The sequence below is a fragment of the Siphateles boraxobius genome, unplaced genomic scaffold (genome assembly GCF_051911475.1).
Source record: "Siphateles boraxobius isolate OS27281-9 unplaced genomic scaffold, OSU_SipBor_1 22, whole genome shotgun sequence".
NCBI classification, from domain to species: Eukaryota; Metazoa; Chordata; class Actinopteri; order Cypriniformes; family Leuciscidae; genus Siphateles; species Siphateles boraxobius.
In genome coordinates, this window is record NW_027508833.1 from 1,083,022 (window position 1) to 1,109,985 (window position 26,964).

Consider the following 26,964-nt stretch of genomic DNA (forward strand, 5'->3'; position numbering starts at 1 on the left):
AGGCTTAGATTTATGATCAAAGCTCTAGTTTTAAAAATATATTATGCAAAACAATGATGATTATTGAGAGATGAACAGATAAACCTTCCTCAAAAGCCTGATTTGAACATGATTTTTCTATGAAATGATCCATTAAGTAAACTGAAGTTGATTCAGTCCAGTAAGTGTTGATCTTGAATTATCAGTTACAATATTAAAGTTATTCTTACGTTTACTTGATAAAAAATCAGTGGACGTTTGTACAGTTACATTAAAAGACTTTTATGTGCTTTTGTATTTAATAAACCATTGCTCTGCCGTGACAGTTGTTGACTTGAGAGAGAAAACTGCACTCTCATGTCAAAGCTGAAATGAGAAATTGCATCGAAGCTTTTGCATAGACTAAGTTTGAGGCCTAATAGATTTTTTATGCAGTTGATATCAGCGAGAAACATCGTGTTGATGGTGTCTTTTCAAACAGGAGCTGGAGTTTGCGAATCTGACGGCTGTTCTTCATTGCATACACTCGTTCATCGCTGCTAAAGTGGCCACAGTGGATCCTGTCTTCGTCAACAGTCAAAGTCTCACGCAGAAGTACATGTGCAACAGCTAGAAACATCTGTACAACCTCGTCTGGTTCTCCGATTTTATGCACAATATCTATCAATATATCTAGTTCTTGTTATTTTTGTACGAATCTTCTAAATTCAGAGCGGCGTTTAAGGAACACTTTGAGTAGATGATATTTTGACATGCATTGAGTTATGATTTCTTTCCTTCCTACTAATATGATCAATCATGCTTAACCTGAACTCATATTGATTATGTAGCAAAGCAGATGTTGATATACAGCATTATAGGTTGATGCATGAACTGCATTTGACAATTTTACTGGGCAAAACGGGTGAAATTTTGAGCTATAAAATCAACCAAACTTTGGCCAATATATGACTTTGTGTTCTTTTGCCCTTTTGTTTTTTTTTATTCAATGCCTCAAACCTTTTAATTTAGCACAAAGCATAATAGCAAGTCATATATACGATTTTAATGTCAATTCTGATGGTTCTCTGCATTTGAATGAAAGTGCTGCCTTTGTTGAAATGAATTTGATATGTGTTAATATGAAGTAGTGGTTTGATTAACAGTAATTAGACAGTCTTGCCAGCTACTGTCCTTCAAAAGTGAGGTTTTCTAAGAATCAAAGTCCCTGATTTGCTGTTCTATTTAGTTTGATGTTATTCCAGTTCTTTTCCAAATAAAGGAATGATTAGTTCACTGCTGACCCGATACGGCATGATTCTTGTGTGGCTCCAGAGAATGTGTATATGTAAAAATGTGTATATACTAGTTTATGGTTAACTACATAAAAAAAAACAAATAAATCTGAATGTATAGTACATTTGATTAACTATATATTCACATATTTAACTAAATAATATTCAAATCTGTCTGCCTGTCTATCTATCGTTCTATCTATATCTATCGTTCTATCCTCTTTCTTTCTTTCTTTCTTTCTTTCTATGTCAGGTCAAATTGATCCTGAACAGAGTAACGTTACAATAATTTGAAGGTAAAATACTAATTTACATGTATTTATATAACCCTCACTGGTACAGTACCTATACAAATCTGAAAATATAGTACATTTGACCATAACTAAATATTCAATTTTATAAATTGCAGCCTAAATTACCTTAATTTTTTTGTTTGTTTCCATGGGTCAAACTATTCCCAAACAGAGTAACATATTTGAATAATTATGGGGGGAAATAATTGGTTAATTTCACAATGACTATTATTTTTTACACATGCAATCAGTCTTAACAGAACATGAAGGATAATTACCATTATACCACACCCACAACACACTGTGGTGAATTAATGATTGTCGGTTCATTTAATTTAGTTTAAAACCTGGGAATCATGAACATTAAATGGCATATAGCCTAGTGCATGCAGCAGTTTTGAAAGATGATAAACTGATTTAAAAATGTTTTAAAATGTGTGATTGTCTAGAAATTATGAAAGCAAGTCTGTAAACAAATGATGATGATGTGTCAAAAACCTCATAAACCAGTGAAGCTGTCCGTTATGTAATCCTCTCATTGTCACGTACTTCACCGACTCTATGAAGAACAACAGGCCTCGTCTGAAGCGCTCGACTCGAGTCCCAGAGGCGGAGGAATAAACATCTCGAGTGATGAAGGAGAAAACATCTTGATTGATTCAGCCAGGAGTGCTGCTTTGTGTTGAAAACACGTCATTCCTCAATGTCCCCTCTGTAGGGCTCTTAATCGCATGAAGAGCTTCAGGAGCCACAACCTTACGTCAGATGAGCTGGTGTTGTTGTTTCTGTCAAGAGTCATTGACGCCAGTCGCTGACAGTGTTGTTCTGTGCTTGTAACGTTACATGAACATTAGAACTGTTTAAACATCATTGAGCTGTTTTGTTTCAGCAAGTTATTATTGGTGTTTACTAAGGTAAGCATGTTAATATTGCTCGTTTACTTCGAAATCAAACCAGTCAGCGAAATCCACACGATTGGACAAGCTGGTGTAATCGGTTTAAAGGGTTAGTTCACCCAAAAATGAAAATTAAGTCATTAATTACTCACCCCCATGCTGTACCAACCCCGTAAGACCTTCGTTCATCTTCGGAACACAAATGAAGATATTTTTGATTAAATCTGAGAGGTGGATCACTGCTACATAGGCTGCCAGAGGGAATGAAACTTGACGGCCCAGAAAGTCATTAAAGAACATGTTTAAATATTCCATGTGCCTACAGTGGCTCAACTATAAGTTTATCAAGCGACGAGAATACTTTTTTCCCGAAAAAAACCCCATAAATAACGACTTTATTCGACTACTCCTTTTCTTCCTTGTGGGCCTGAGACGAGAGTTGAAGAGATTTCCACGACGCATGCGCGAGAACTGAGAAGAGGACGTTCTTCTTCTAATACTTCTTGTTCAGTTCTCGCGCATGCGTCGTGGAAATCTCTTGAACTCTCGTCTCAGGCCCACAAGGAAGAAAAGGAGTAGTCGAATAAAGTCGTTATTTATGTTTTTTTTTCGGAAAAAAAGTATTCTCGTCGCTTGATAAACTTATAGTTGAGCCACTGTAGGCACATGGAATATTTAAACATGTTCTTTAATGACTTTCTGGGCCGTCAAGTTTCATTCCCTCTGGCAGCCTATGTAGCAGTGATCCACCTCTCAGATTTAATCAAAAATATCTTCATTTGTGTTTCGAAGATGAACGAAGGTCTTACGGGGTTGGTACAGCATGGGGGTGAGTAATTAATGACTTAATTTTCATTTTTGGGTGAACTAACCCTTTAATGTTTGTTCACCGCGTTGAAAGCTGTTTGGTTTGAAAGTGATTTCTGTGAAAGCTGTGCTTTATTGCTGCACTATTATCAATAATGCACCATTTTGACCGCAACTTTGTTTAGTGTTAGTGATTTCAACAAAATGACACGGAGAAACCACCTAGAAAAAACTCAAAAAAGTAATAAAAAATGCATAGCATATTGAGGCGGTGTGTGTTGCTGCACTCGAGTTCTTCAGACAAAGTAATTGTAATCTATCACTTATATTGTTATAGGGTGTGTGACATGAATTCTCTTAATGATTTTAAATCTTTGTACAGCCTTTTAGATGATTATACTTGTACAAGGGACATAAGATCAAGTGCAGTTACTCCCAACGAAGCCTTGTTATTAATCTAGATTAATGACTTGACTTACTTTAATTATGGATCATTGTCCAGCCAAATATCTTCTTTCAGAATTGACTATTCAAATGAGTTATGCCAAAAGCATCAGGTCATTCCTCACTACTGCAGTCATACTACATAATTTGTGGAGTAGATTGAAAAGAGTTCACATACGGGCATTTCCCTGAAAATGAGATGATCATGGGTCATTTGTTGAAATATTCCAGCCAAAAATGAAAATACCATTTGTAAATGATCTGTTTTTGGTGAACTATTCCACTAAGCCTGTGAAATGTCATGTTTGAGATCTGTGCAAAGCAAGCTTTAGCAGATAATGATGATTTCCAAGTCCTGACAGATGCTTGACATGAGCTTGTGTTGTGTTTAAAGAGGGCCACTCCAGCGACATGCTTCACGAAGCAAGGGCCTTGAAAAGCAAGAGTTTTGTTGGAATCAGCAGAGTTTGACTGTTCACAGTCAGCGAGCAAAACCCCTTACAGACGTGAACACAGGGGAGAGTGAACACAGCCGACTGGAAAAACACACACAACCTCGCAGAGACCAGAGGTATGAACTCTATATATCATTACAAATACATGTTTTAGAAAGAAGACTCTTCTGCTTGCCATTTATTTGATAAAAAAAAAAAATTTACAGTGTAAGTCGCTGATATCAGTCATACTGAAAGATTTCCTGAAAAAATTATTATTAGCAGAACTACACAACCTTTCAAAAGTTTGTGCTCGGTAAGAGTATTTAATGTTTTTGAAAGCCGCCTCTTCTGCTCACCAAGGCTGCATTTATCTGATCACAAATAGCTCACAAAGAAGCTACTTAAATTGCCCTGTAAAGGGACAAATAAAGATTTTACTACTACTAATACAGTAAAAAGCGGTTTAAAAAAATTAAATGGCTGTTTTCTTTGTGAATATATGTTAAACTGTCATTTATTCCTGTGATCAAAGCTGAATTTTCAGCATCATTACTCCAGTCTTCAGTGTCACATGATCCTTCAAAAATCATTCTAATATGATGATTTGATGCTCAAGAAACATTATGATTATTATAAATCTTAAAAAACAGTTGTGCTGATTCAGATTTCTGTGGAAACCCCCTGATTCATACATAAAGTTTGATGAATATAAACTAATGGACAGAAGGTTTTAACGGAACAGAATTTATTTGAAATAGATTCTTTTGTAACCTTATGATGAAACATCATGATCAATTCAATGAGTCCTTCTTTCAAACATCTAAATCTATACACGTGTGCATGTGTTACAGTGATGTATCACCAATTTGTTTGTTTCATTTTAATTTCTGGATCATACAGTAAAAAAAAAAAGTAAATGTTTATGCTGCCTTAACATTTTACGTTTAGTCAACTCAAATATACAAGTTGTCACTTACTACAACTTCACATTCAAGTTAACTAACCTTAACATTTTAGGCAGAAAGAACACCAACTTTTTTAATTTGAAACAATTGTGTATGTGCATAATAGTATTTGTTGTGCTAAGTCTAATTGTTGCTGAAAAAATAATCTGATTCCAACGCTATTATAATGATGATATGCAAATGAAAAACAATGGCTGATATGTACAGAAAATAACTGAAATGTTACACTTTTGACACAATTTTTCTCAAAATTTTATTTGGGGCAAGACATGACTTAAAGATTTCTTCTTGAAATTCATACTCAAGTAATACAATGCATTTTATAGTTCATATGATTATATTGTTTACACTTTTAGTGGCGTATAGACATATTAAATAGTGTTTAATCATTCTGTGATGAGTGTATATAATTAAAAGCATTTTCCTTCTCTTTCAGGTCAGAGAGAGCATGGCTGGCGTTCTGATGTGTTTAACCTTTCTCATGATGTGCTGCAATCTGAGCATAGATTCATCTCAGCGTATGTGGCGTCTTTCAAATATACTGTACAGTTCAGAATCTTTAGACGTCTATAAATAAGATGTTCTGTAACATATACAACTCCAGTCCCGATGTTGATGATTTGTGGGTAATTGCCGTTCTTTCACAACAAGTTCTGTAGCAACTAAGCAAAGACTTTTGAATGGGATTCGGTGGCAATTACCAGAACTCAACACAGAGTCTTATTCTTACAGCCAGCAGGAGACAGATTCATTACGGGTTATTTTGTACCTGCTGACATTTAGTTTAGACCCAATGTTCCAACCACATCTGGTACCTGACATCTGGAGCAAAATTTCTGTAATGACATCTCCTGTGGAGGCCCTTGGGATATTTCCCAAGAAATTGCAGGTCTCGACACGTATAACAGGAAGGTCAGATGCCGAGCGGGAGAGCATTGTTATGTTACCGTCTTCATGTTAAAAGTAGATGGGTTGTTGGTTAGTATTAGAAAGCATGTTGTATAATGTCTGATTCTCTTCCAGTGGGGAATGCCGTCTTTCCGAGTCTGAATTGTCTCACACAGCGGTCTGGATTTTGGGCTTCAGACGCGTCTCATGGTGTGTTTGTGCTGTTTTGGCCCCACAGGAAGAGCGTGGCTTTGATGCGCTTGTGCAGGCCGCATAATCAGAGCTGACTTTTTGAACTTTCCCCGAAAAAACACTGCGTTCTTTAACCAGGCACGAATGCCAAGACATCAAATTATGGCCCGTATTCATAAGCCCACCCTAGAGACATTACATTAATGTAAAACCTGAGTGAATCTGAATAATCTACATTTAATTTTCATATCACTAAAGGACATGAGCAGTTTAATTAAATTTTCAACACTAACACTTTTTATCTGCAATGACAATGTGGATTTCTGGGAGGATTTTTCTTGACGTCTGTATAATACAGACACAGCCTCGTGTAACAACTACAACATAATAAAAAAGTGCATAATAACATTCTGGCAATATACTCTCAAAGTCATGAACAAACATTGTTCTATAGTAACATTAATTGAAAGTTCCTTCAAAGTTATCTGGTCTTTAATAATGTTCTCAAAACATGTTCTCACGGAATGTTTTAGTTGGATGTTTGTCTAACATTTTTTTAAATGTTACTATTTGGAATTCAGAATGTTCAGAGAACATTTAAATGTAACAGTCTCATAATGTTTGCAGAATGGAATGTTCCCTTAACGTTCGTATAACCAAGAAGAAAAGTGTTTTTTTTAGTAACACTTTACTAAAAGCCTTTATATATAATGCATTATAAAGTTATTCATAATACAGTATACTTTATAATCCATTATTATCTCAATTAAAATGCATTATAATATTCACAGATTCCTTGTTACATCTGCAATTGGTATTTTGTGGTGTTAAGTACTTTAACTTTCTCTGAAAACTAGTCATTCCCGAGAGCTTGATTATATCTTCATTCCAAGAGAGTCTTCAGATGGTCAATGCTGCACTGAATCGAACCGCACAAGGGTACACAACAGTCTATAATCATTGTTATCATCTAAACTCATTTTGTCTCTGGATATAGATAGGAAAGATGGTGTTTCCCTCTTTTCCTCTGAGTAGCAGGTCCGATCCTCAGACGTCCCCTTCACAGATGTACACACTCTCCAGACAGGGATCATCAGAAACGCAACACATCTGCAGATCAGCCGAGATCTTTCACATGACTTTAGGGCTTTTAAAGAAGAAGGCGAGCAGGAGACAGAGAAGATCGCTGGCTGTGTCAGGTGAGGTGAGCATAATTGACCAAAGGCCGTAAACTGTGTCTTGAACTTGTGGTAGATTTTTCCCTAAATCTAACTACCTGGGGCGTCTCCAATCGACACCCAAGCGTCTACAGTCGACACCTAAAGGGGAACTATGCATTTTTTTTTAGCTTAACTGAACAGCTTCGGGGTTATTGGAATGGTTATATGACTTTTTTCGGGTTGAATGGTGGTCATCTCGCCCACCCTGGTGCCTGTGAGTGAAAAAACCACACTTGCAACTTTGGGCCGGCGGACCGCCGTCAGGAAGTATCGTGTAATATCAGCTCTTGCGATGTAACGAATTGCTTTACGGTACTGCACTCATACACGCATACACGCCCCCATCCAGATCCGGCTAGCTATAAGAACAACTATCGTCGTGGCTAAGCCGGCATATAAGCTAGAAAGCTAGGAAAAAAAAAGAGTCCCACTCTTTCAGACTTTCACTGTTAAAGTTGATTCCTGCGATTATCATGAGAACAGTTGTCAATATCTCACATAATTATCAGGACATAAATAAGCCTACACGTTGCAAATAGTGTAAATGAGCGCAATTTGCAAACTATTATGATAAATTGCAAAAATCATGTCTAACGACATCATAACGGACATTGTTATGAAATAATGCGACGTACATGTAACTTTATTGATGTCATCTGGCATTTTGTAATGTTTACATTACACTCAAATAACAAAAATGAAATTATACAGTAGGCCTAGGCTATCGGCTATTTACTTGTAATTTAGCTGCAATCATGTAAAAACGTTATAAGCCATCAAACGCGGCAGGCAACTTTATTACTATAAAGTGCAGAGACGCTCTGCGTGAGTGGTATTTGCGACAGTAATGTTAAATACAAGTACTCTACAGCAACTCCAGGGGGCACTGTTTGACAAAAACGGAATTCCTGCATAGTGTGCTTTTAATAAATAAATTTACCTGGGGCGTTTTCAGTCGATACCCAATATTTTATACTCTAGCTCTGCGTCTCCCGTCGACAACTGGCCTCGAGTTCTAAACCTCTCACTTCTTGCTTCTCTAACTAACTCTCTTCCCTATCTAACTAGCTGCGCAGCAATAATAAACAAACAGACTTCAGCAAATGTCCTCTAAATGCTTTAATCACGGCCGGGAGATCTTCCCGAGCGGTTCTCAGAGAATCTCTCCCAAGAAGAAGTAAGGCCGGAGGATCTCAGTCAAATTCCATTGAGAATCCCACCAGTAAACACGAAAACAATAGTTTTTATAGAGTAGGGGTATGGCAAAATGACATCAAACATTACATAATTTCCCCACAATTTGATTGGTTCTTCATAGACAAGCCCTCTTGTTACTAGGTAACCAAAAGGTTTCAAGTTTAGACATCTGTCTAGTTTAATTTCCCATATGTGTTATTCATACACTCTCACACAACCAAAGTCATGAGTTTTCACTAGTTTCGAACAATACATTTTGTTCAAAAGTTAGAATGTTAGGATGCCTAAAAGGGGAAGTCAGGTAAGAGTTAGTCATAATATTTGACTTTAGTATTCGCAAACCTGGTCTCAGGAGTGAGCTTAAGACAGCCAGTCACCGAGATAGTTCAGGATGCGAACCCCGTGTTCCCATGGAGGAACAAGGGCTGCCTCAAGAACCTATGTGAAGGCGCGAGGAGACAGGGCTAGCCCGAATGGGAGAACAGCGTGCTGATATGCGCGCGCCCTGACAGCAAACCGTAGGTATGGTCTGAGTCGAAGGAGAACGGAGACATAAAAGTAGGCATCCTTCAGGTCGATCGCTGCAAACCAATCCTGTGGCCGCACACATCCAGAAATGCGTTTGGCCAGGAGCATCTTGAACGGCAGCCTGTGCAGGGAGGTCCAGGATTGGCCGTAACCCACCAGACTTCTCCGGGACAATGAGGTGGGGGCTGTAAACCCGGACCTCATTTCGGCTGGAGGGACAGTCTCAATCGCACCCTTTGCCAGTAGGGTAGCAACCTCCGCTCTCATGATAGGGGCATAGCCACCGACCAAAGTGGAGCGGACTCCCCTGAAGCGGGGAGGAGACCGTGCGAACTGAATCGCATAGCCGAGCCGATGGTTCGCACGACCCAGCGGAACAGATAGGGAAGCTCTAGGCAGGCTCCCAACTGTGCCAGCGGCGTCAAGAACCACAGACATCCCCCGGTGGTGCAGCGGAGCGGAATGACCGGCCCAGACGTGGACGGCATAGCGGCCCGGTGTGGGGGCAAGGTCATAACCGCACCCTGACAGAGGAGGCCAGGGAAAGACCAGCGTTCCACGGGGGCCTGCTCTGTCAGGGGTCTGGCGACAGAGGGGGACAGGGGCGAAGCGGTCCGTGGACGGCACGCCGTGTCAACCGCCTCTGGGACAGAGGGGGACGAGGAGAGCACGGCTTGTGGGCGGCGCTCTGTGTCGTCCGAGAACTCTGTATGCTCAGAGACGAGAGAGTCAGTTCTTTCTGAATAAGGATTCTTCGCCCGGCCTTCCACCGGGGAAAGGAGTGGCCCTGCTACCAGCTCCTGGAAAGAACTGAGTCTCATCTCTGAGCAGCCCATCTCAAAAGTGCCGCTTAACCGGCCTTTAGCGGTGGGCGGGGCTGGAGAGGGCTCTGGCATCCCCCCTATGGTCTTCCAGAGCCAGGCCCGGGTGAACGGGCGGGGTTGGAACCGTGGGAGGGAGCCTTCGGCGGTGGGCAGACTGAGGGATCTGAGCGGACGGCGGGGCCGTCGGGCAGAATAACCTCAATCTTCTCACGGGCAGTTGAGAATTGTTGGGCAGAAGCACTCAACCGCACCGCCGAAGAGGCCGACCTGGGAGATGGGGGTGTCGAGCAGATGGGTCCGCCCGACATCATGCACATCAGACCGGTCAGCCCCAGACTGGTGAACATCACCTGACTCCGAGAGCGTACGGCCACTTTCGTCGCTAAGGGAGCAAGGTCAGTGGCGGCGCGCAGCTCACTGAAGAGCCTCGGGTCAGTCCCGCCCTCCTGCATGTCCATGAGCATCTGGGTCAGGTAGACCAGCAGAACGGTCATGGGATGCAGTGAGGCAGCTGCCTGTCCTGTGGCACTATAGGATTTCGTCACAGATTAGTGTAGACGAAAAGAACTACAGCCTTTGGACGGGTGCCTAGGATTGCGCCGGGAAGCACTCTGAGGACATAGTAGCATGGCAACAGAGCGTTCAACCGGGGGGACCACAGTGTACCCATGGGCAGCGGCCCCTGAGGGGAGGAAAGGCAGATGAGACCGACGAGAGGACCCGTGATCTCATCATGCACGTCCGGGAGGAAAGATATTGGGGTTTGCCGTGGACGCGTCGGCGGCCTTACCCAAAAACAATCGTCCCGGTAAAGCATGGCCGTCATCTCCGGATCAGACTCAGGCACAGCCGTATGCACACCAGAGGGTGGCAGCTGTGACGAGTCGTCATTTTCAGAAGAATCAAGCCCACCTAGTGATGCTGCTACAGACACAGCATCGTCCTCTGTAGCTTCAAATGAAAACACACGGGCCACCCGAGGGTAGACTCGTGGAATCATCAGTTCGCTAGCGGGCACCGTCATTAAAGAGGGGGGGCTGGGGCGTGGACACAGAGTCGGCGCCTTGTTCCAGACCAACACCCTCAGGTCACCCTGGCCACCAGCCGAAGATCGGGTGGTGGATGAGGGGACTCTCATTCTTGCGAGTTCACCGAGTCTCGACATATATATGACGCAATGATCACGTTCCCAGAGAGAACATGAGTCATCCACGAGCGCTGTTCAAGCATGATCAAAGCCCAAACACACTAGACAGCGCTCGTGCCCACCAGAGTCCGATACCAGTCCGCTGCAACCAGAAATGCACGGGCGAGCCGTCTTTAAAAAGACGTGCCGCGTGCGAGCTCTTTTATGAGAGGAGAAAAAACTCCGCGATGTTGAAGCGCACAGGGAGACACACACACACTGGCAGATCACTGCACAGATCAGCAGGCACTGTGAGCTCGCTGCAGATCGCCGTCACACCAACATCGGAGAGAGAAGCTCGTCTCGTAGAGCGAAGTCAGAGATGGCTGTGGAGTGAAGAAATACTCTTGGCTCCGAAGCGAAAACATGATCTGCCTTTGCCGGCCTCTCTCCTTTATACCCACGCGGTGGGGCGGAGATACGCTATGCAAATTCCGTAGACCCATGGCATTTCCTCGCCATTGGCTCGTTTTGTAATACTCGAAGTCGATAGGTGTTCTAAGCGAAACCCCCATTCGCCGTCATCCGACGTAACTCGGAGTGACTACGAAAGGGAACATGATTAGTTCTAAAAGACAGTTTACTATCTTATCTAATAAAAATCCATCATAAACTCAATCTTCTTGACAATAACGTGTGCTTTTAAACCACTGAGCCTAAAAATCTAACTTTTTACATTACATTTTGGCCATTTCTAATTATTACATTGCAAACAAATGTTGCTGCCTTCAATTTTTATGTACAATCAACTTGGATGTTTAGGTCATTTCAACTTAAATGGCATTAAACTGACTTGAGTTGAATCTTGTATAGGTTATAATTTTTTTTTTTTAATTGCTTGACATATTTTGATGAGTTAAAGCAATGTAAAAACATGTGTTGTCATAACTTATTGATCATATGATTTTCCACAGTGTGGGAGGGACTGATTATGACCCCAAAAAGAATTTGGACAATCAAACATGATTTTATAAATCGTATTAGATAACAGAAGTGAGGTTAGTAAAAGCTCTTTGCAGGATTTGAGCCCAGATGACACTTGATCTAATGTAATGACATTTTTAATTGTGAATGAAGTGTCTAAACCCTTTTTGGGGCTGCTGCGGGGTATTAGCGTGTTATTATGTATGGGAGAATGTGTCCAGCTCTATAAATGTGGAATAATGCATCTCCGAAGCGCTTTAAATGTCAGATTTAATCTATGCACAAGAATTGATGAGAGCTGCACATCCACGCTAGACCTCGGCACACTGTTTACTCTTCAATGTTTGAGTTGCGCTCGTAAACACATTAACTCCTTTTCAAGAACTCCTTTCGGTGAAGGCAGTGGAGTGGATAGCAAACCTGTCTGGATGCCCTCAGCGTTCTCAGCCCAGCACCTGCGCCACAGGAGGAAAATACCGCAGCATCTCTGGAGTCTGCAATAACAGGTATCTCACTCCCATCTTAATCATTTATCCATAATGCAGGAGGAGGCAGTTTGAAAGCACAGGAATCAGACTCTCGGTTAACTGCTCCGTGGCCTTTGTGAAGAGAATAAGGCCAATATGATAAGATGACCCGCGTCCAGACGGGTCAGAGCTTTAACCAGACAAACGGCTGCTGAGAATATATCACTAAACAATATAAGAATAATGTCTAAACCTTAAATATTCATACCCGCCCACCCGGGTCATGGAAGATGCTTTCTTTTATCTACCAGTGCAACTGCAATGAAGGACGTGCTTCTATTGAGCTGATGCTGTGTGCAATCATATAAACATATTTTAATCAGAATAAACTCAACTTTTGCTTTATGATGCCAATGATTGATTTAGTTTCATGGAAATTATTTTTAGTTTTCTCCACTGGCTCGGCTTGCAAGATTTATAGCATTAATTTTACATTTGCAGGAGGAAATGTACCATGTCCGTCCAGTTCTGATGCATCAAATTATATATTTTTAATGTAAAAACATCATTAATTCTGATTAAATGTATCTGAATGAGTAGTTGAACGTGGTGTGACATGCTGTACTTCATTTAAAACTATTTTAAACATTTCTCCAAATCTTGTATAATTATTACTGGAGCTTGACCAACTGAATAAAATCTGTCAATCCAAAATCTAGAGACTAGAAGAATGTCACACAGATTGGATGGTGGACTCTTTTACACTTGAGACCATACGAAAAAACCCAGAATATCCTAGCAACACCCTAGCAACGCCCTGACAACAACTTCAACAACATAGACACTGTTATTAAGCTGAATAATGACACTATTGTCTTCATTCATCATTGACTCTGTTATCTTCCTGTTTATTACTGTGAAGCTGCTTTAAAAGAGTCTGAATAAAAGTGCAATACAGTAATACAGTCTGTACTGTAAACAGCAGTGCTATATAAATAAAGTTCCTTGACTGTGCACAGGCAAACTTCACTCACATCTTCTTCAGAAAGTCTAAAAGTTGTAGATGAAGTTTTTGTAGTGACCAAACGGGTAATATTTATACTACGCTTGTGACTAAATAAGAGAAATGCATACAAATCTGATGATTAAAAAGGAAGAAAAGCATGTGTGACCGTTTTGCAAGTAATGTAGGAAGTGCAACAAGTTGAGTATATGAAAGTGCCTGTTATGTTATTTCAAAACCGCAATGCACTGACAACTAGAAAAGAAAATTCAATGAGAATACTGGAAATTTCAGTATTTGTTTATATTCAGTGAGAGAATTTATGCATTGCATTGAGACAGAATATGAAATGCATGCAAAGCCATTATTAGTCACGTCCTGTAATCTTTGAGATGATGCAATGCAGTGTTACAGCCCTTATCCAATGCAAGGAAGGACAAATAATGTGAGAATATTGCATTGTGCATTGACAAACTAATGCATTGCCTGTGAGCTCTCTGTAAACATGCAGTACTTTAATCAACAGTACAGTAGATAAACATGTTTGTTTTGTTGTTTGCTTGTATTCTTTAAAACTGTGATGCCATGAGACCTTTTAGATCCCATCCATTCACACTGTGTTGTTTAGGAAGAACCCGCTTTGGGGATCAGCCAACACCGGCTTGGCCAGATGGATCCCTGCGGAGTACGAGGACGGAGAAAACCAACCCAAAGGCTGGAACGCTGGACGCCAATACAGCGGCTTCCCACTTCCTCTGGTGAGCGGCACAACAATATACACACAATACATGGGAGAAAAAGACTAGGAATAAGGTGATCCACTGGGGGTTTTGTTTTATTTATTTATTTAAATTAAAAAAGGGAGAGTGTACATTAATTAACATTCATGTATTTAAATTTACTCAAATTATCCGAAGGCTAGTTTTCATTGGTAGTCCCTTTGCCAGATGTTATTCTGGCCTAAAAACTAGAGGGAACGAGTTACCTTGAATGAAATATGCAAATACTATGCAAAAATAAATTAAAGCTGTAGAAATATATATATAGTTTTTTAATTAAAACTGCTAATTCAAAATATGAATATACTATAATGGTGTATAAATAACAAAACAACACTGTCACCAATGTGGAAAAATACTGTTTTTCAGCCTGATTTGAGGAGCTTAGAATTCACACTCGACTTCTGTGAACATTAAGCCCCGCCTCCTTTGATTTGATTGGCCATATCAAACATTTTGACATTGACGAGCGCTGTTTGACCGGCCTAAACCGGTCAACCTTTTTTTTTTTTGGGGGCAATTTGGCCTAATTATCTAATTATTAGGTCCCCCTCAATATATAAAATCTTGCCATAGAACCACCATAGATGATTTCATAATCATCTATGGTGATATATCATATATCATAGATGATATATAAGATTTCATAAATATGCTCAGAGGAAAATAAAACTTTATTAGTTTATTTTATTACTCAAGACGTGAAGTCTGTTTACTGAAAAAATATTTAAAATGAAGTGAGTTTTGCTGAAAATAAGAACAAATATCTGTCAGTGAGATCAGAAAAATAAACTTGTTTTTCCTTTGTATTATGTTTTAATTTTCTTACCCCATTGGCAGACAATTTATTTATTTTTTCTAAGCATAAACTCACTTAATGTTGATACATTTTTCCGAAAACAAGACTTAATATCTTAAGTCATTTTACTTCTCAAGTAAATGGAAAAGAAGACAAAATTAACAACAAAAATGTTATTTGCAGTGCAGTAATGAATGAGTAATGCAGTGCAGATTATGGTGGTCATAATCATGATGATTTTTGAACGAGCTTTTTTTTGTCGTTTATTTTCAGGAAATGGTGTGAATGAACTGATGAGAGAGTTTGAGAGAGCATTAGAGTATGTTGACATCATACATCAAATCATAGCATACTTGTTTGCATTGCATACCTATAAGCAGATTTATAATAAAAACTCTGTGAACGTCTGCCAAATAAGCTTGAGAAACCGTTCCATATTAAACAGCCTGATCTCACATCTACCTGTGACACATTGGCCTTTCCCTGCTCTATTATCGCATTAAAAATGCAAAGCTATGCGCGCTGTTTTAAATATGCACAACCTCTACTTTCCAAATTCAAAGAAAAACGAGCATCTCTGCCATCGTGTCTCACTGAAACAATTTTTTTTAATGAGGCGAAGGCAGCAGCACTTCAGTGCAAGAAGTTTCATGACAAATGTTCATATTGTCACATCTCACATAGTTGCAGAGAGAGCTCGCAAAAACACTTCCATCTAATTTAGCTAGACCGGTTTAATTGCTAGAGGTTTTAATGACATTTTAACAGGTAAACAAACTCTGGCAGAGGGGTATAATGAGATTTCCTTGACTGCTCACACACACACATCAACATATCAGGGATCGTTTTCATGCATTTACCTGAGCAAATCCCAGTGTTTTATATGCTTAAGCACAACTGCATCAAATTAATGTATGGTGTTGAGAATGGAGTTTAAGTGCAAAGGGTTTCTTGTTCTGTTTGTTTACTATAGTTAGGGTTATGATTATGAAAGGGTATTTTTTAACCATATAAGTCTACTCTATCATATTTCATACACATGTTTCTGAGGTCTCAAAATTATCAACATGATCAAAACTTTCTACCTTTTCGTCTGATTGATTTGACACTTTTTTAGCAAGCAAAGGCCTTGATTAAACAAACGTCTACCTTCAGCTCATGGTTCATGACTTTTTGCTGTGAAATCTTCACAGATTTTTATAAAGTAAACATAAGAATAACTTTAATATTGTTTGTAATATTTCAAGAACAAGATCAAACAACTTAGGTTAACATGATCCATACATTATTATTATTATTTTTTAAAATCATGTGCATCAAATATGATCATCAGGCTTTCGAGGAAGGTCTCTCATTCATCATTGTATTGCATTGCATTATATGTTTTAAAACTACAGAGTTTTGATCATAAAACTTCCCATTTAAATATCATCTTACAGGGACATATTTTTGACAGAAATAGAGTGACGACTGATATTTATGTCAGAATTTCTTTGCATAATTTGTCCACATAAATATCAGCATCTGCACCAAATTGCATATTTTTGTTTCGTTTGAGTCTCTGAATAAAACTGAGCTGTTTCTCCCTCCATATTCTCACTATATCATTAGACAAAAATGGTGAGTATCATAGGTTTTTATGGCTCATGTATTAAGTTTTAATAAACTTTTCCATTTTTTTTTAAATAGATTTTTTCATTTTTCACAATAGATTATATCCTATGTCAGGCTTTACAGGGTTAAACATTAAGTATTAACCTTCAGCTTGTAACTCGTCCTGCAGTGTTTATGCTACAGTATCACACTTTAAATCAAGGAAAGCACCTTCAGAAAATGTAAAATCAGGTTATGTCTATATATATAATTGTTCAGTAGCTAGTGTTTGAGTGTAAAAATGATGATCATAATGATGGCAGGGGGGGAATATGCAACTGGTCTCTTTTAATTTGATTCCTGTATTTTAAGGTTCGAGAAGTCAGTAATAAAATCATGCGTGGCTCCAGCGTGTTCATCCTGGAGGATGAGGTTTATTCCCAGATGCTGGTGGACTGGGGCCAATACATCGACCATGATATCTCCTTCACACCTCAGAGCTCCAGCCAAACGGCGTTCTCTGAGGGACTGGACTGTCTGAACACCTGCACCAATGCCAACCCCTGCTTCCCCATACAGGTGTAACCTCAAGATCTCAACAACTCGCTGCTTTCAGTCATTTTTAGTCATGCAAGTCCGTGTTGAGGAAGATACTCTGAAGCTGTGGCTTCCCAAGATACAACATGCTAATCATTTAAACTACAGTCAAGCTATGACATTCATATTTGTTGTTTCAACTTCTTTGTACGGCATTAAAATTTTAAGTTTAGTCGACTTGAAATGTGACTGTACTAAGTGACAACTTGGATATTTGAGTTGACTAACCTTAAAATTTTAAGGCAGCACAAGCACTTACTTTTTTAAGTTGACAAAAGCAATTGGCTCTTTAAATTTAAGTGCGGTGCTTTCACTCTTCAGTGGTATATCGAGCGTCACATGTCTCTCATTCATTATTCTACGAGTCTCCTGCTCATACTGTCTCTGGTGTTGTGTATTATTAATCATGAGCAACATCTTTTTTATATGAGAGTCAGTGGCAGCTAGTTTTCTGCTATTGACTGGATAAGACATTCCCCCAGACATTTCATTAGAATTATCTCTTTTGCGTTGACATCCCGTGTCAAGGAGCAGGTTACTGTTCTCATTTTTAGAATTCATTGACAGAAGTTCATTTCGTTTAAACAGATAAAATGCTGTGCGTTTCCTCAGGGGGGACGTCATTGTCTAGCGCTCGCTTTGTCTGATGAGTCAGAGGTGGGAATATATTTGACTCCGAGGACAGTTCAGGACTGTTGGTTCGGAACAACGGAGATGAATTCGGGAATGTGTCTGAGCACTATAATTAAAAAGAAAATATATTTCATTGATTACTTCTTTATCTCAGGCGAACCTCATACACCATTGAAAATGTGGGTCACGGCAGCACCTTTTTGTTGGCCGGTCTGGATCCTCCGGGGCTCCAAATGCTCATAAGAATGTTGGGAGTTTGTGCCGGTTTGTAACTAATCTCACCTTCCCCAGCCAGAGGCAAGGAGGACACTTCCATAGATATACAAAATAGCTTTTTATTCATGCCCACCCTGAGCCATATACTGCATACTGCATACTAATACTCATGATAAACCGGCCGCTCTTGGCATCCGATCATAAATGACAGACAGAAAATAAACCAAAAGATTTGTGATCAATTTTGCAAGTGAGTCCATCCCTGAGGAGCGTGTTTTTGCTCTGCCAAAGCTCAGGAGATTCAGAGCGTAATTTTTTATTCAACATGAAATGACATTGCATTTTGCTTCCATAATGTAAAAATTCCATAATGAGAAAAACGCAAAGCAAAACTGGATTTTAAACATTGGGATTTCGCAAGTGGGACGTTTAACTGTCAACTTCATTATTTCGATGCATCACAAAGCAGAATGGATGTTGTGTGCATGTGTACTTTGTGAACAAATTAGCAACACATCCGAGACACAAGGCAGTGAGGCAATAAAACATGGAAATGCAAATGAAATTATATAAACTCAGAGTCATGTGCAAATATGCTTTTTAGTTTCAGCTCAATATTGATCTTTATGCATATTCAGAAGCATAGCCTACATCGATTTGGCTCTCATTGATAATTTGCACATGGATAGATTCATATGATGAATATAGTTCAGCCAGTAATTAATATTCTGTCATTAGTGCAGCCTCATGCCATTTACAACCTGTGTGATTTTTTTTCTTCTTACAAGCAACAATTAAGTGGAAAAACGGCAGAAAATTAAAGCACCATTATTATAGGGCTGGGTAATAAAAATACATTTTAATCAAAGGAAAGTCATTTCAACATTAGTATCAGAACCATCTCTGGATAAATCAGACTAGAAAGCACATTAAAATCATGCAATATTCATAATGTTGCTTAGTTTTATATCACCAAAATGAATAGCCCTATTCAAAATATCACCCAGCCATAAAAGTCCATATAACTCATGCACTATTATTTGATATCAATGAGGGTGAATGACAGTAATTTTTAGGTAAACTATTGCTATAATTGGCTATTTTCATCACTTGATTTTGCTGATATTGTTAGGCCTTCTCACTTTCATATCATGAATATATAATAAATCGGTCCACTTTAAAAGAAGGTTCATTAGTTAAGATTAGTTATTGTATTAACTAACATAAACTAACCATGAGCAATACATTTGTTACTGTATCTGTTAATCTTTGTTAACGTTAGTTAATAAAAATACAGCTGTTCATGTTAGTTCACAGTGCATTCACTAATGTTAACAAATACAACCTTTGATTGTAATAATTTATTAGTAAATGTTGCTATTAACAAAAAATAACAAATGCTGTATACGTGCAGTTCATTATTAGTTCATGTTAACTAATGTTAACTAAGGAACCTTATTGTAAAATGTTACCAATAAATCTTCTAGCTCCAACAGAATGTGAGCAAATGGTTTAGAAACACTTCTACATACAGTAATCTCTCTCTCTCTTACACACACAGATTCCCAAGGATGATAAACTGTCCAGGAATAAAAGCTGTCTCCCGTTTTTCCGTTCTTCACCGGCCTGTCTAACCGTCCAAAGCCAGCGAGAGCAGATGAACTCAGTCTCGTCCTTCATTGACGCTTCAACCGTCTACGGGCATTCAGCAGAGCTGGAGAAAGCGCTCCGAAACCTCTCCAGCTCTGAGGGTCTGCTGGCTGTCAGTGTGAAACACACGGATGAGGGAAGGTCCTACTTGCCCTTTGTCTCCGTCCGGTCCGCGTGCCTCCAGGGTCCCGGGTCGGAGCGGGTCGAGTGTTTCGCGGCGGGTGACAGCAGGGTGAACGAGATCCTGCCCCTGTCTGTCCTGCACACGCTCTGGGTGAGAGAACACAACCGGCTGGCCAATCACCTGACACGACTCAACCCTCACTGGGGGTCAGAGGTCATCTACCAGGAGACACGCAGGATCATTGGGGCGCTGCATCAGGTAACAGACACCGCTAAACTGTGAAAAAACATTTTCATGACCAGATGAAGACTAGTATTTGTGCATTCATTTGCAAAACAGTCCCTCCAGAAAAATGCGATCGCAAAATTCAATGCATAATCAGCCAAAGTCTGCATATTTATTCGGGGGCCGCATTTTTTCAAATACGCCGCACTTTCGCCGCATAAATTGCAGATTTCCGCGCAAAATATGCAGGGCTTGCATGATTTCATAATCCCCACATTTTCGGTGCAATAGTCACATATATCGTAGCAGAAAGTTGAAAAATGTTGCGTTTATTTCACACAAGAGCAGCCATTTCCCCCTGTTGCCATGGGAACATTATGAAGTGACGTAATTACGCGACGTGAACATCATCGAAAAGCTGTAAAACAGGATTCACACATTTTATTTTTTTTATATTTTATTTATATAATCACAATGCAACAATCACAAAGGACTGGAAAATAATTCTACACTGTAAAAAGTGATTGTTACACTGCATATAATAATTTTCTCATTATATTATTATATTGTCTATGATAATAGTATAGTAATAAACGATGTGCGATCTGACATCGAGTATGTCGCTCACTTTACAAAAACCAAAAACACACCTAGAGAGTATTAGTCTAATGCATATGCCCCTGTATGACTTGTTGTCTTTTATATTTATATCATTTATTGTAGTTATCACACGAAGAGTCCCGATTACAAGAGCGTGATTTCAAATATGATATTGATTTTATACAACAGTTCAATAATATTAAGTGACTTAAAGTACATTGTAGACACAATATTGCCTGTTTTTTGCTCTATTTCCTAACAAAGCCACAGAAGGAGTGTTGTACATTTCTGAGCAACACACAGCTGTGTTTCCTTACTGAATGAATCAGTCCTATTTAACAAATCACTTGAATGAATGAGTCAATGACTCACTCATTAAGACAATCAAATGCTTTGTTCCTGAATGAATCAGCCGTTTGAATGAATTGCTCGAATGAATGATTCAATGACTTAGTCCTTAAGACAATGGCTGCATCTGAAATCACATACTTCCCAGCTATATAGTAGGCAAAAAACAGTAGGCCAATGTGAATTCACAGTATTCATAAAAAAGTAGGGAAAAAGTACCCGGATGTAGAAAAATCAGCTTTGATCACAGGAATAAATAACTTTTTTTACAATATATTCACATAGAAAACGATTATTTAAAATTCTAATAATATTTCACAATTTTAATATTTTTACGGTATTTTTGATCAAATAAATGCAGACTTCACTGCAAAAAAATGCTTTTCTTACTTAGTATTTTTGTCTTGTTTCCAGTCCAAATATCAAACATTTCTTAAATCAAGATGCATTTACTAGATGAGTAAAATGACATACAAGAGTAAGTCTTGTTTTCTGTGGAAATAAATAAAAACATTTTTTATTTAGAAGCAGTGCTGCTTCTCTGTAGCCCAGGTCAGGCGCTTCTGCCGCTGTTTCTGGTTCAAAAGTGGCTTGACCTGGGGAATGCGGCACCTGTAGCCCATTTCCTGCACACGCCTGTGCACGGTGGCTCTGGATGTTTCTACTCCAGACTCAGTCCACTGCTTCCGCAGGTCCCCCAAGGTCTGGAATCGGTCCTTCTCCACAATCTTCCTCAGGGTCCGGTCACCTCTTCTCGTTGTGCAGCGTTTTTTGCCACACTTTTTCCTTCCCACAGACTTCCCACTGAGGTGCCTTGATACAGCACTCTGGGAACAGCCTATTTGTTCAGAAATTTCTTTCTGTGTCTTACCCTCTTGCTTGAGGGTGTCAATGATGGCCTTCTGGACAGCAGTCAGGTCGGCAGTCTTACCTATGATTGCGGTTTTGAGTAATGAAACAGGCTGGGAGTTTTTAAAAGCCTCAGGAATCTTTTGCAGGTGTTTAGAGTTAATTAGTTGATTCAGATGATTAGGTTAATAGCTCGTTTGGAGACCCTTTTCATGATATGCTAATTTTTTGAGATAGGAATTTTGGGTTTTCATGAGCTGTATGCCAAAATCATTAGTATTAAAACAATAAAAGACCTGAAATATTTCAGTTGGTGTGCAATGAATCTAAAATATATGAAAGTTTAATTTTTATCATTACATTATGGAAAATAATGAACTTTATCACAATATATAATTTTTTTGAGAAGGACCTGTGTTTGTGTATATTGTAAAGACTCTGGGGCGGATCTAATCCGTGGGGAATTTGCGTATCATAATTAATAATTGGTAATTAATAATTATTCATACATGTTTGGATTAGATCAGTCTTACATGTTAATAAAACTCCCGATAAGGGATGATATGTAATTTTACCTGCATGCATGCTTGTGTATCCTTGCACTTAACCACAAGTTGATTGCAATTACCTGCACGGACCACGTCTTACAAAACAGGCTAAATTAATTAGCTCAATTGTCAGACTAATATCTGTGGGAATCCACAATATCATCTTACTTTATAGGATTTCAGGAAAAGCAATTCTGTGGCCACAAGAATTGGGTTTCCTGCCCTATAAACACATACTCTTTAAAGTATCTTTAATTTGTAAGCTTGTTGCTATAAGATCTTTTGGCACTTAAGGGACTTAAATGAGCAAAAAGGCAGTACATCAATCAGATGAATATAATGAATTTAATAAGGCAGAACTACTTATGTATTTACTACGGTTACATGAGATATATGTATTTACAAACATAATAAACAACAATACACGATAAGGCATCGATGAACGAGAAATGCATAGAGTGTGGACAATGGAAACACGTGTGAGAGGGGGAAGGGAGAGAGAGAGAGAGAGAGAGCGAGAGAGAGAGAGCATTGGCAACATTCCCCTGACAGTCCCCTGCCTGTGACAACACGAAAACATCATCTTAATGCTTCTTAGAAGCTCTATAAAGAGATATACTTAAGTTTCTGGGTCTCTCTGTGTCGCGGCATTCCTGCGCGTGCGTGAGCGGAGTCCTTTAGGAAGCGTCACTGGGTGCTGCTTGGCGCGCGTTGAACGGAGTTTCCAAGTCTTTGGGGTAACATTACCAAAGGAAAATAGTTCGGCTAAGTTTGTTTCACTTTGTGGAAGTGAACAGAGTCGACTACGGAAAACAAAACTTTGACTAACAAAGAAAAGAAATAAAGATCTCTACGGGGAAATCACGCGGAGTTAACGTCACATCTTCGCATGGCTGGTGAAGAAGCGTGTGTACGTCTCTCGCCACGTGGTCACGTGCGCGTGTTTCTCCTTCAAAACGAGCGCGCGCTCGTTTAAAGGTCCCTTGTAGATGGGTTTGCTGAAGAGATATGTCACGCGGTGTTCTTTTCACTCGTCGATTGGAATTAAACACGGAGACTTATCTAAGACTGAAAAACACAAACTAAACTAGAAACAAATAAAAGAAAGGCGAAGAGCTCGCCCGGAGGCGAGACCTTACATTTTTGACAGTCAAAGTAACAGAGAGACGAGCGGAGGGGGGAAGCGTCATTTATCACCTTGGAGAAATCAGGCCTCTTCCTGTTGACTTGGCCAATTAGAGGGTTGGAATTTCACAGGCGGGACTTTGGTTTTTATTGCTCTTTGTCTAAGAGAGAGACATTTGAAACCGACTAAATTAGGGTGTTTAAGAGCAGAATCTTCACAATTCTTATAATACTAATGTGTCACAAGTTTAGCAAAATGTAATGTCAATTAACAAATGGGGAATGAAGATTGGAGTTTATCAAGACCAAACTTGCCACAAATGGATTTGGTTAAACATTAGTTGGCCAAGTTTAAACATTATCGCATTAGAGTTGTCGAGAAACATAGACCAAACCACAAAAAGGCAACTCATGAAATAGGGAACTTAGATACATTGTTCATACAATTCTCAAGTGGATATATAATAGCATATACTGTATATATATGAATACAGGATTCATTTCTCCTCCTTGGTTAGAATTCAGAGAGGGTGGCAGTTCTGTGAACATTCCTTTGGGTCGTAAACGCCGTTATCTAAGAACACCAGTGATGTTAGTTTTGGTCTCTTTTCACTCCAAAGATGGAAAACATAGTAAACTATATTTTTCATTAACTTCTTACATATATTTGGCTCGAGCAAGTTGAGCGATTTCGTTTAATACCAATCACTCCGTGTTTGTTACGCATACAAGGATATATATAAACTCTTAGACCTTTATAGAAGTCCGCAAGGTTCAACTACATAACTAACAGTCCTAGATAGACAGGATACAGTATAAACTTCAAACATACAGGAATACATCATGTATACATTTCATAATCACTCATTTTTGGGTTTTAATGTTATAGATGCATATATGTGTGTGTGTGTGAGTGTCTGTTGTCCATTTGCGCATCTGGCATTCCTTCCTCGCTGGGGGGGGGTTTGGAGATAACGGTCTTCTTGGATGTTGGCTCGCGAACAAATCAGGATCGCGCGAGGATCTCTTTGGGGACTCATTACACTGTAAAGGTGTCACAAACTAATCTACCCTCCAGACTGGCTGGCGCTAACGGAAGATTTAGAATTGGAAGAGTCATAGGTTGGGGCTTTCAGAAACCCCTGTTAACGTGTGTTTATTGTGTTAAGGAATGCTGACTCCATGATTCTGCGCTCATACCCTACAGTCCCCCTTTTCGTCAGATGACGTCTCTGTGGAGACATCATCGGACGACAATCATCACAATGGCGGATGGCAGGTGAATCATGAGGGTTTTGTAGCAGGTGGTTATTGAGGCTGAGGGCTCAGCTCGATGAGATTCAAAGCGGTGTCTGGTGTGATCCCCTCTTTCCGGGGGTTCCGTCGGAAACCTCCAGACACGGCTTTCGTGAGCTTGGCTGTCGATGTTCGCATCTCGTTGAGCCTCCTATACAGGATGAAGGCCAGGCCTAGTGACAGGATGTGGCTGACTACCATAGAGATACACAGCGCGGTGTCGGCTGCGGTCCAGGCTTGGACAACAGGTGAGGTGTATTTGTAGAGGGTCAGTTGGCGTGGTGACGGCGGAAGCCAGCACCGTTTGGACAAGGCTTAAGGGTATCAGGTACGGTGGAATCCTTCCCATGGCTAGGCTGTCAATGGAAGAGCTCACCTCCCGCAGCATGTCTGCCATCAGGGCTGTGACCAGCTGAGTTTGAGCAAAGTCATTCTGGAAAACCGTAAACAGCTGTTTCATAGAGTTCACGGTCTGGTTCAGCAGGACGCTGTGAGTGTTGAGAACCACCACAGTTCCCCTCAAAGTCTTGCCGATGGTCTGAAGGGAGGCACTTTGTGTGTTGAGTTGCTCTTTTATCTGTGGGATTTCAGTCCGGATTTCGGCCACGTGCCGTCTCGCGGTGGCTAAGTTCACTGAGTTGACACTAGACATACCGATGTTAAACAGAGTTCCGACGGCAGCGGCGGCTCCGAGCAAAGCTCCAAGGAACCGTTTGGAGCGGCGGTTGTGTCCACTTAGCTCCGCTTGTGTGACAGTCATTTTCTCAAGTTGGTTGAGCATGTGCCTGACATCGGCCTCAGTGTGAGTGAGGGAGTCCTCTGTCCATCGGGCACCGGCCCAACTGTATTGGGCCACTGCGCTGGGGTAATGTGCTCTGTAAACATTACGCGGGTCTAGTCGAACATATACTTTCTGGGTGTGGGTCCGGCAGTTGGTGATCAGGAGTCCCGGTTGTTCCCTCAGGACGATGCCTGATGCCGGACCTGGTGAGATGTCCGATTGCGGCTGCTCTCTGGTTGGCTGGAGGCACAGCAGCATCCTGGTAAAAGTGAAAGGGAGAGAGAAAGAGAAAGGGAGGAAAAATTTCAGCGAGTGTCGTCCTTGGTTGGCTAGGACAGTCTTTCCGCTTTTGAGGACGCCGGTATGCCACTTGGTTCGGTGTTTTGCAAGTGTCTCTGGTGCTGCGGTGTGCAGCACATGGTGCGTCATGGGCATACATTGGCATGACCCCCCTTTTGTACTGTGGCACCACAAGCTGTGGCGCAGTGATGGCATCAGGTGCAGAACGCTGAATGTTGTCTTGTGCACGCAGCATGTGCCGGTAGACGTCGGTTGTCAGGGGCATTGGTTGTCGGTGGGTGCAGACGGCGTTCGTGGGTGGTTGGAGGGGTATGAGAGGTGGTTTCTCATAGTGTCCATTGTTTGTCATAGTCTTTGGTAAGCTGGAACGTTAAGGTCAGGTTAAGCAGAGGCTCTGTGACATTTTGTCGCACTTGGGGTGAGACTAATGCATGACCCTAAAAGTTCAGAACCAAGGTTTAATGGGTTCGCTAGGAATGTAGCATAAAGCTATGCGTTTCACGTGTATCTAGCTAGTGAAGTGTGTCTTGTATCCTTATCATCTTAGCTGTGGATGTTAGGAGGCTAAGACTTATGTGGTTCCGAGAGTATTTCCCGGAAAGGGCATAGCCGAGATGAAATAACTGACTTAAGATGGTTCTTATGACTAAATTATTTCTCAGGACTTAACTAGTGGTTCACTACGGCTTGACGAAGTGAATGATAGGGGGAAAAAGGACAGCTTTCCTATTCAAATTAGGCTTATTATCAATCCTCAGGACTATAGTTATGCCCTAGTAATCGTTGAAATTACTTGTGTTGCAGGGTCATAAAAATTAGTGCACTTGTTGAAAATAAACAAAATCACAAATAAAGGTGTCTCTGTTTCCTTTCTGGGCCCTATGGGAAATGGAACCACATTCCAACAAGAGAGGAAATGGAATTGAATCATATAGATGACCGAAAAGACAAGGTAATAGCTGAATGCTATTATTATT

At 40.2% G+C, this 26,964-nt stretch overlaps 2 protein-coding genes across 4 annotated transcripts in view; both read left to right on the forward strand.

Annotated features, from left to right (window-relative positions):
- The window catches only part of sntg2 (syntrophin, gamma 2), an 89,257-nt gene extending 88,003 nt beyond the window's left edge, over window positions 1–1,254 (forward strand). For both annotated transcript variants that reach the window (XM_077238308.1, XM_077238309.1), the window contains one exon: window positions 461–1,254. In XM_077238308.1, coding sequence (XP_077094423.1) covers window positions 461–592 — 132 coding nt within the window. In that variant the 3' untranslated portion in view covers window positions 593–1,254. The remainder of the gene's footprint in view (window positions 1–460) is intronic.
- An 850-nt stretch (window positions 1,255–2,104) lies between these two features.
- The window catches only part of tpo (thyroid peroxidase), a 71,575-nt gene continuing 46,715 nt past the window's right edge, over window positions 2,105–26,964 (forward strand). For both annotated transcript variants that reach the window (XR_013206569.1, XM_077238304.1), the window contains exons 1-10: window positions 2,105–2,460; window positions 4,088–4,264; window positions 4,355–4,443; window positions 5,532–5,613; window positions 7,033–7,114; window positions 7,211–7,374; window positions 12,437–12,560; window positions 14,153–14,282; window positions 17,068–17,274; window positions 19,703–20,173. Coding sequence is in view for 1 of the 2 variants with exons in the window: in XM_077238304.1 (XP_077094419.1) it covers window positions 5,544–5,613; window positions 7,033–7,114; window positions 7,211–7,374; window positions 12,437–12,560; window positions 14,153–14,282; window positions 17,068–17,274; window positions 19,703–20,173 (1,248 nt within the window). In the remaining variant the exon portion in view is untranslated. The remainder of the gene's footprint in view (window positions 2,461–4,087; window positions 4,265–4,354; window positions 4,444–5,531; window positions 5,614–7,032; window positions 7,115–7,210; window positions 7,375–12,436; window positions 12,561–14,152; window positions 14,283–17,067; window positions 17,275–19,702; window positions 20,174–26,964) is intronic.